The 9,094-nt window shown below is 36.9% G+C and overlaps 1 protein-coding gene across 1 annotated transcript; it reads right to left on the reverse strand.

Annotated features, from left to right (window-relative positions):
* Window positions 1-800: 800 nt before the first annotated feature.
* leap2 (liver-expressed antimicrobial peptide 2) lies at window positions 801-5,097 on the reverse strand. Its single transcript, XM_034857244.1, has 3 exons — window positions 4,768-5,097; window positions 3,926-4,101; window positions 801-3,010 (listed from the first exon to the last, which is right to left on the reverse strand). The coding sequence occupies exons 1-3, from the start codon at window positions 4,840-4,842 to the stop codon at window positions 2,956-2,958; spliced, it is 306 nt and encodes a 101-aa protein (XP_034713135.1). The 5' UTR covers window positions 4,843-5,097; the 3' UTR covers window positions 801-2,955.
* Window positions 5,098-9,094: the final 3,997 nt, after the last annotated feature.

The following is a 9,094-nucleotide window of genomic DNA, read 5'->3' on the forward strand; positions in this document are numbered from 1 at the left end:
AGATTTAGCACTTCGTTCATACTTTTTTTTGGTGTGTTTGTTTTCTGGTTTTAATGTTACAAAGACCATTGCTGTGTTTGCGTCACTCCCTTGCCCATCCTACCAGGTCCAACATGGCCACTTGGCAGGTGCAAATGCAAATAGCAAAACCGGTTTGGGGGGGAAGAGTATTTAGTAGAACTGTTTGGAAGTGGACTATTCTTATAACTGCATTCCTGTTACTACCTGGTCAGAAAACAGCTTTTGTGTAGGTCAACCTGGAAGTCAGCACCACCTTGGTTCCCCTTGACAAAAAGCCAATGGGATTTTTCTATTGGATTTTGGATTTTTGCAGAAAAGTAACTCCGTGGCCAACAAAGGGCTATGATTCATACATGTTTTAAGCATGGTAATCTTTTCAAATGAACAGCACTTTTAACATGTTTAAATAGCCAGAATGGAAAAGTTAACCACAGTCCTTATTTCAAGCATCTAACCAAAAACCTATTAAAAAACCATTGACTTTGAGATGAGGAAAAGAGCAAAATGCTAATTCATTTCTGGGTATTCCTTCAGCACTTTGAATTGATTCACTTCATATAAAAATTGGAAATCAAATGAATACTGTAAATATAAAATTCTACATCTGAAAATGGTCCTATATAAATCCATTATTTCCACCTGTTTGAGTAATATTTCCTAAACACTACAATGCCCTGCTGTTTTAGGAAATATCTAAGTCTGAAAAAGAAACAATATGTTTGAAAACCGTTTATAGATGTTTTTTCAACCAAAATAAAAAAATAGTAACAAATGTGTTAAATTTCTTTTCTATTGCTTTATTTCACTTTTCTCCAACCTTCTACATGTAAGGAATACAGTACAGTAGATAGTACACAGTACAAAGATAATTTGGGTTTAAAAGTGCAATCCTAGCAAAACATTTCTCAAACACGCTGAGTGTACAAAATATCAGCAACCACCTGCTCTTTGCATGAAATAAACTATGCAGGCGAGTTGGAGCAAAAACCACGGTCGCTTATTAATTTGAAGAGATGGATGTGCAAAAAACAAACAAAGCTATGCAGCTTGTTATTATGAATCTGTTGCTAATATTTTGACACTTGGCCAAGATATCTGTTAAATTGGTTAGTCTATACATTTAAGATTGACTGAAGTACAGATATAAAAATGTTACTCAAAACTTAAAAAGCTCAACAAAACCCAGTTAGGGTGATTGATTATTCTAAAACAAACCATTAAAATAACATATACAAATACAGACATGAAATGATGTTAATTGGTAAATTTCAAAAAAAGATAATTTGGAAACAGGATAACATAAATTATGAGAGAAAATACGAGAATCACTGCATTACACCAAATCAGTACACATGCATTACTTATGTTATGAATAATGTTGCCCTCGCTAACTTTGACAAGAAGTTCTGCCTCTAAAGAAAATACTAGAACAAAAAACACAACGATGTTGAAATCAAAATTGCATCAATATTTTGTAACGTCTGATGCTTATCTTTTATCTTAGCTCCTTCCTTTTTGTACCCCGTTCATGCCTTTTTTCCTACTTTGCTTTATCAACCCTTTTCCTCTCTAGAACACTCTGACAGTTGACTGTGATGGCGGCGAATTCTTAAAATTATGTTTAGGTGCTTTCTTTAAACGATAACAAGTGCATTTGTATGCCTGTTGAAGATTTCTAAGGCTTGTTGATAATACGAACGACTCAGAAGCTCCTGATGTTACCAATAGATATAATATGTAAGACATAATTTAATAATTGACTGTTAAATGTGTCATATTTAAAGATTTTTGGGTTTAAGATAACCAATTGTTGTATTGTATAATAAAAAATCAGGACAGATTTGCTGTGGCACTGGCAACTTTCCTTCACTGACAGTTTAAACTGGTTATGTTACCAGTGCAGTTTCTGTTTTTCGGGTTCTGTTTGAGGAATTATACTCAAGACTTGTTAGTAGGCTACTCTTGCTGTTTTCTTGAATCACGTTTTCTTGTAAGTACTCATTTAAATCAAGTTTTAGTTAAGTAACAGAGTACCCCCGGATGAGGTAGCCTACATGTTAGTCAGATTTAAAGCAGACTCAGTTAGCTTTACGTTAGCTATGTGAAAACACTTGACGTTGGTAGAGAAATATAGTATAATGTATGTATAAATAGTATAATGTCGGTTGACAAAGAGTAATACCACCTGTCTGACTTATGCAGACTAGAAGCTAAATAAGTGGTTGTGTAGTTTTTACAATGTTCAACTTCAAAGGTTGTGTTGCTAATCGCGATTAGCGCGTTAGCATGCCAGTGGAATCTTTTTTTGCATGCTAGTGACATCAGTGCTTCAATGTCTGATAACAAGGCGTCATATCAGTGAAGCAATGAGCTCTCGCCAGCAGAGCCTTGTTATCAAGTCATGCAGACGTCAGACTTGATTATGTAATTTGTGGAGGTACAGCCACAGTAACTAGCGGGATGAATAGGTACTTTTAATTTCAATTTTGAATCACAAAGTCTCAGCTTTGAGATCCATATCAGTGTGAAACAAGTAGGCTAACGTTACTTTTTAGTTGTTTGCACCCTTGTTGATGATCACATCAGGAAAAAACATCAAGTATTCAAGTCTAAATTACTTCCTTCTTCCATTTTTGCACTTTCAGAGCTCACCTGCTATCTTCATTTGAGTGAGATTTCATTTTAGTCTTTTGAAACATATCAAGTGGAGCAGTGATTTCCCCCCTGACTTTACTTGGATGCATCTACGCTACCTGCAGTGTAAATTTATATAGCCTAAACATTTAGATATTATCAGCAACATATTGGTACGTATAAATATAAAACGGATTGCAAAAAAAAGCCTGAATAAGAGCATAATCCAAGTTATGAGAACCTTTTATAAGGATTATGGCCGCAAGCTCATGTAAACACACTGGCTGCGTCCTGGGACCACTAGTAGTTCACAGGCTCTGAGGGGGAGTGGTGGGTGGTGGAGCAGTGTCCCGCCCTAAAGAGGTGAGAAAGTATTCATCAGTGAGACAAGGGTCATTGTTCTCTATACATTCTATGAACTATCTTCAAGTTAAAAGCGAAGGTGGCAGTAAGTGTTTTTAGTGGTCTGTTATATCTTAAAAACTTCCCACAAAGTTTCCCACATTTCCCCATTAACTTACATGTTTTTATTTTAGTATTTCAAAGCATGTTTATAATATATATTTTTTATTATGTAAAACTAAAGGGAAGTAAATGTGAGTCAAGAGAATTAGAACAGAATGCGTTCTGTTTCACTGATCCATATTTCAATATTATCAATGCAAAGTAAAACAAATCAATACATATCGTCTGTAAGGTGAGCCTTTAATTTAGCTTCCCATTTATTTATTCTTTCAATTAAAAATAATAGTTTGTTTTTCATTTAAATGTCTGAAAGGGCTCAGAAATGGAATTAAATCAAATTTCTGTTGCTTTTTTTGGAATCCTTATTTAAATGTAACTATATGAAATGGGCATGTATTTCATCTCATATCGATCGCAGGCCCCTGAATTGAATCGAGTCAAAATCCTTTTGTGACTGATATCTGCAAATATTTTATTGTTGTCCAAAGAGTCAATATAATACTTTATCGTGATAAAACTTCTGATTCACACCCCAAATAATAATAAATCATTAATTTAAATAATCATCAACATGCTGCAGGTTACATTTATCATCATAGTTGTTGAAAACAAACCCTTACTGGAGCTGTTGAAGATGGATAAGATGGATGGCAGCTGTGGTTTTACATTAAAAGAGTGTGACCTAAATTATCGGTTTCTTTAGATCGACTCTTCTTACACCAAAAACTTTCCCTCCACTTAAGTGCACTTCCCTCAAACCTTTACTTCAGTGGGGTATTTTGTGCTTTTTTGGCTAGTCAGTTACCTGCAGAGTCCTGTGGAGCATTCGTAGTTGTTCTGGCAGTAAGCTCCAAATGGTTTACTGTTCATGATCCTCCACAGCGGGGTCATCCGAGCTGTCCTCCTCAGTGTTTGGACGCTTGAATCTGCCTTCTGGTCAGATCTGGACTGGACCTGTTGGACCAACGGACCTGCACACACCTGGTATTACAACACAAACAGACGGACACACAAAGGTACAGAAATAGTCATTAGAAAGAAACCGAACAAAGGGAAAACCATGGACAGTATATTAATCAGCATTGATTTATTACGGTAATTCTCATACTTAATTCACGTGTGCAGGCTATTCATTTTTAAATGATGTGTTTTTAACAGTGTACCGACTAAATTTAGATTCACAAAATGTAAGTCAACTGTCCCACTTCATTGTAAAACACGTCAACAAAGCAGTACAAATCAATATCTGCACTTTTGTTCAATAATCCACGTGGATCTTGGTTTAGGATTAACCTGCCATGGTGAAGAGTTACAATTTCACACTCAAATATAAGCACTTTTTAATCGGTCATCAAACTGTGAACATACTATAATAGATTATTTTTACCTTGATATTTGTACATTGCACTTAGGGTTAGTTGGTGTCTAGATTTTAAAGCACCCTTTCAGCTCTTTGCCTTTTACTTTTATCTGGATCAATTTTTATTAAGAGAAATGTACAGTGTAGAACGTGTGTTTCTAATATCGCAAACGCTCAAAAGAAGACTGAATTCTGCTTTGTGCTAACAAGAGAGACAAAAATCCATCCTTTGATTTAACACAAGGCACAATTATCTGGAATTTGTGAAGTCAGGACAATGCACTCACCTGCTGAGCCAGCATTAGCACAATGCACAGTGCCACTGTTGCATTCCTTTGGGTGAAGAAGCCTTTCTCCTGCATCTTTACGCTCTTTACAAAAATCAAAGATTTCTAGTTGTTCGTCAATAAGACCAAGGCTCTTCAGTCTTGAGTAAAGTTGATCTCGACCAGCTACGTGTCCTGATATCTGACACCTTCTGGAGGATTCAACCAGCTCCGCTTTAATGGACCCTCTTGAGTCCAAGTAGGGAGTCAGAAGGTTGTGTGGAGCAGGTTCTCGTTAGTCTCTTCAAGTCAGCCTGACTCAGCCAACTCAGCTGTGACACTGGCAAGGAAGGCTGGGCTCTCCTTTATACAGACATGCCATGATCCCAGGGGAGAGGAAGCCAGAGGGAGGGAGAAAGAGTCACAGTCCATCCTGTGTTGTCTACCCTCCTCTCTCTTTTTATCTATATTTTTGGCTTGAATGTGACATTATGTGTTTGCAGAAAACAGCCATTTTAGTGTTTTAAGTCAAAATCTGGTCATGCAACTTTTTTGTGATCTGTCTCTCTTACTCTTCTTTTACACGTTGACGTTCAGATAACGTGAGTGCAGGTGGACCAAACACAGCACACGTGATCAATACATAAATGAAACAGAGACACGGCTGGGGGAAAAGGCTTTAAAAAGGTGCAGAGGTCCTCACATGTGTGTGTCACTGAACTTGCAAAAAGATAAGGCTTTATCAAGCTGCAGAGTCTGTGTGCTGCAGGATATCTTTGACTACCGGTGTCCTTGATCTGACAATATCTTACCATCTCACTCAAACAACGTAGACAGGATTTAAGGTGTGGTTTACTTAAGCAGTTACACACTGCACATGTTACGCCGACACGCAACTTATATATGCGGGTTTCATATATTAGAATAAGAAGCTAAAGTCCAGTCCTAAGACCTTGGTCTTGGTTTGGCTCAGTGGAGAACCAATAGGTTGTGGCTTTTCCTAATTAAACTTTGCACTCTGCAAAATAAAGTACAATCCTGAGGTACTTGTACTACACTTAAGGGTTCCCATTTTATGTAACTATTACTTCTACTCCACTGCAATTAAGGGAAAATATTGTACAGATTTAGATCAATTGAAAATATTTACAAATAAAATGTGATTTATTATTTTAAATTAAATTACCCAACAGTTTAAAGGTCCCATGACATGGTGCTATTTGGATGCTTTTATATACTAATTTAATTTATAGTCTTTAATGATTAAAATTTAAAAACACTCTGTTGTTATTACACACTACACAAAGGTCTGAAAAACACAAATATGTTCCGGTCCTATGCATGCATAGTTTTATGGTGAGATGTCAGAGTGAGTGGGCTGCGACTGCTGAACAGGCGCCCTGAGCGGTTGAGGGAGGTTCGGTGCCTTGCGGAGCACCTTGGCAGTGCCCAGGAGGTGAACTGGCATCTCTCCAGCTACCAGACAGGTAGCTTTGGTTCATACGGGGACTTGTACCAATGACCCTCCGGTTCCCAACCAAACACCCTAGATTCTCTGGGCGGGCAAAGCAGAGAAAGGGCACGTAACCTCGCTCCTTATTATCTCATAAGAGAAGATTCCAGATCGGCCCATCTGAGCTTTCATTTTCTCAAAGGCATCAATATCAGTATCAACTGCAACATTAAAGGGGTAAACACATTAATGCTATAAAATGAAATACAATATTCTGAAATGGGCCATTCAGTAGAATGAGTACTTCAAGCATATTAGGCATATTTTAATTATCATTTTTGTGGACTTTTACTTTTTAATAGCCATTTTATAATTTGTACTACCACTTTGACTAAGTTAAGTTAAAGATCTGAGGACTTCTTCCAGCGCTAAAAACCAGTAGGTGACTGCATGCAAAATCTCAACAACTGGGTCATTAAAACAAAGAGTGCTAACATTTATGCAGAATGTGTCTTAAAAATGTTAACAGAATTGGACTTACAGCTGGACAGTGTTTAATTCGAAAAGGCATTAAGTCAGCTTCAAAGGTCAAAGGTCATTAACTGTGCATTCCCATGAGACATGAATTAAGATCAGATAAGTTCAGATAAACCTTTATTGATCCCCAGAGGGGAAAGGCAGGTGTTGCCAGAGCACAAGACAGAAATGAATAGAGAACTAAAAGGACACAATAAAAACAAAATTAAACAGATTAAAAAAGCAAGCGGTATATACAAATACTTAAATGAGTAAAAGTAAAGTAACTGTGCACAAGCAATTAAAAGGTTAGGAGGTTAGTGATAGGTTAAAGTGACAAGTTAAAGTGACATCACAAGGTAAAGCAATGCTGTATGATATGATTGATAACAGCGAGAATAGACCATATTTGAACAGCTTATAGTAGAAATATAATATGATGTTGTGAGGCAGCAGAACTTCATAATAATAGATTCCAAGAGATCTGAAGAGCTTTTTGTCCATCTGTTATGGTGATGTTACGGCTACAATAATGTTCCCATAGCCAAACTGCTGCATTTTTGTTAAAGGGCAATGTAGGTCAGCCTGGAAACTACAAAGAAAAGCCAGAAGTATGTTTAAACACTCACTGAAATGTAAGAAAGGGAAGGAAAAAAAGAAAAGTTAATTTAATCAGGGAGAGCACAGGATCACGGATGGATGTAATGGAAAATTCCATAGCTGATTCCTGTAAGCTTGTTCATCACCGAAACGTCCTCCAGAGGACCAGGAGACTGACAGGAATCCTGCGCTACATAAACCCAGAACATCTGCATCATATATCATCACCGAGTATGACTCATCAGATTGTGCCTAACAGGCTGAGCAGCTGCAGAAGTGAAACTGTAGCGATAGAGACGGCTGCAGAGAAGAGGACAAGCAATTAAATGCTGGTTTCTTCCATGATTGTGATGCTGTGCTAATGCAGGACAGATGCGCAGTGTTGGACTTCTGCAATTGGTTTGAATAGTAAAAGGGACAAACACATTTTAAACAGCATTTCAATTATGTTGGGAGGGACACAAATTTGTTCCCAGATAACAATGGTTCTTGACGTATTTTAACCAATCCCCCTGGAAGTGCAGCAGGCTTTGAAGCCACTTTGACATAGTCGCCAAACAATGGAATCACAACTTCCGTGTCTGTCACGTGATGTGTGAAAATTTGACGTTGACTTATTTATATGACGTACTTAACCTATGTAACATACTTAATTAACTTACGTATGTAACTTAAATCACGAAACACATATTTATTTTAACCCAAACTATAATCCTTTTCTAAACCTAACCGAGTCAAATTGTTACCTAAAGCACGTGTTTAAAACAGCAACCATTTCATAACAAAATGCGAATGCAGCTTCGTTGCATGGAAATTTAATTTTCTAGGAGACAGGGTTGAGATGCATTAAAAGTGGATTTAAAATAATAGCTACCTTTCCTACCACTTTCTTCTATTCCTTATCAGTCACTTTTCGTGTCTAGATACCATAGATCACACTGAATCAGACCTCATAGTCATAGCAACAGTTAAATGTTTAACCCTCCTGCTGTCCTTGGGTCAAATTTGACCCATATTCTAAATGTTTCTGTATCAGAAATTTGGGCTTCTTCCAACCAAATTGTAAAAAAAAACAACGTGGATGGTTCTGTACAACTATTACTCTTCACAAGTAAAACAAATAATAGATCAGCTCAGTACTTTCATTGAATTGCGTTGTTTTATTCAATTTTAAAGCATTTGGAGAAAAACAATGATAAAAGAACGTTGAAAAGAGTGACAAAAGTTTCAAAAATAGTCAGAAGAGCAGGAAAAATGTGACAAAAACATTGGTAAGAAGTGAAAAAAAAGCATTAAAAACTTTGGGGAAAAGCGACAGAAATGTTGAAAAGACGACCACGACGTTGTTAAAAAAAAAGTATATTTAGAGCCAGAAAAATGAAAAGAAGGCGACACAAGGGTTAACTTTGATTACCTTCAATGAACTGTGGACCAGATGATGGTCAAGATGTGGACTTTTACCTCTTTTTTCTAGCTCAACCACGGGTGTTCTTTGGACTCTTTATTCATTGCATCATGGTGAGGACAACTCCAACTAACACTCAAAGATTTCAGATTTTGAATTGGCTTTGCAATAATTTGCTATTTTGTGACAAATGTATACTACAAGATAAAATATATACTAATAGAATGTTGTTCAGCTTATACTATGTCAATAGAGTGCAAGAGCCGATGACTTTCACATCATGCTTTTTATGAAACTTTGCACCCTGAAGCGTTTCCCTAAGATAGGTTTATTCATGTAAACTGCACGTTTCCACACATCTTTCTGTTGCTCCT

This window comes from Etheostoma cragini, chromosome 19, assembly GCF_013103735.1.
Source record: "Etheostoma cragini isolate CJK2018 chromosome 19, CSU_Ecrag_1.0, whole genome shotgun sequence".
NCBI classification, from domain to species: Eukaryota; Metazoa; Chordata; class Actinopteri; order Perciformes; family Percidae; genus Etheostoma; species Etheostoma cragini.

Excerpts from the sequence above, each read along its gene's own strand:
- leap2 (XM_034857244.1), bottom strand. The coding sequence starts at position 4,842 with ATGCAGGAGAAAGGCTTCTTCACCCAAAGGAATGCAACAGTGGCACTG. Across the intron at positions 4,102-4,767 it reads TGCTAATGCTGGCTCAGCAG|GTGTGTGCAGGTCCGTTGGT; the intron begins GTGAGTGCATTG and ends TTGTAATACCAG. Across the intron at positions 3,011-3,925 it reads TGCTCCACAGGACTCTGCAG|GGCGGGACACTGCTCCACCA; the intron begins GTAACTGACTAG and ends TCACCTCTTTAG.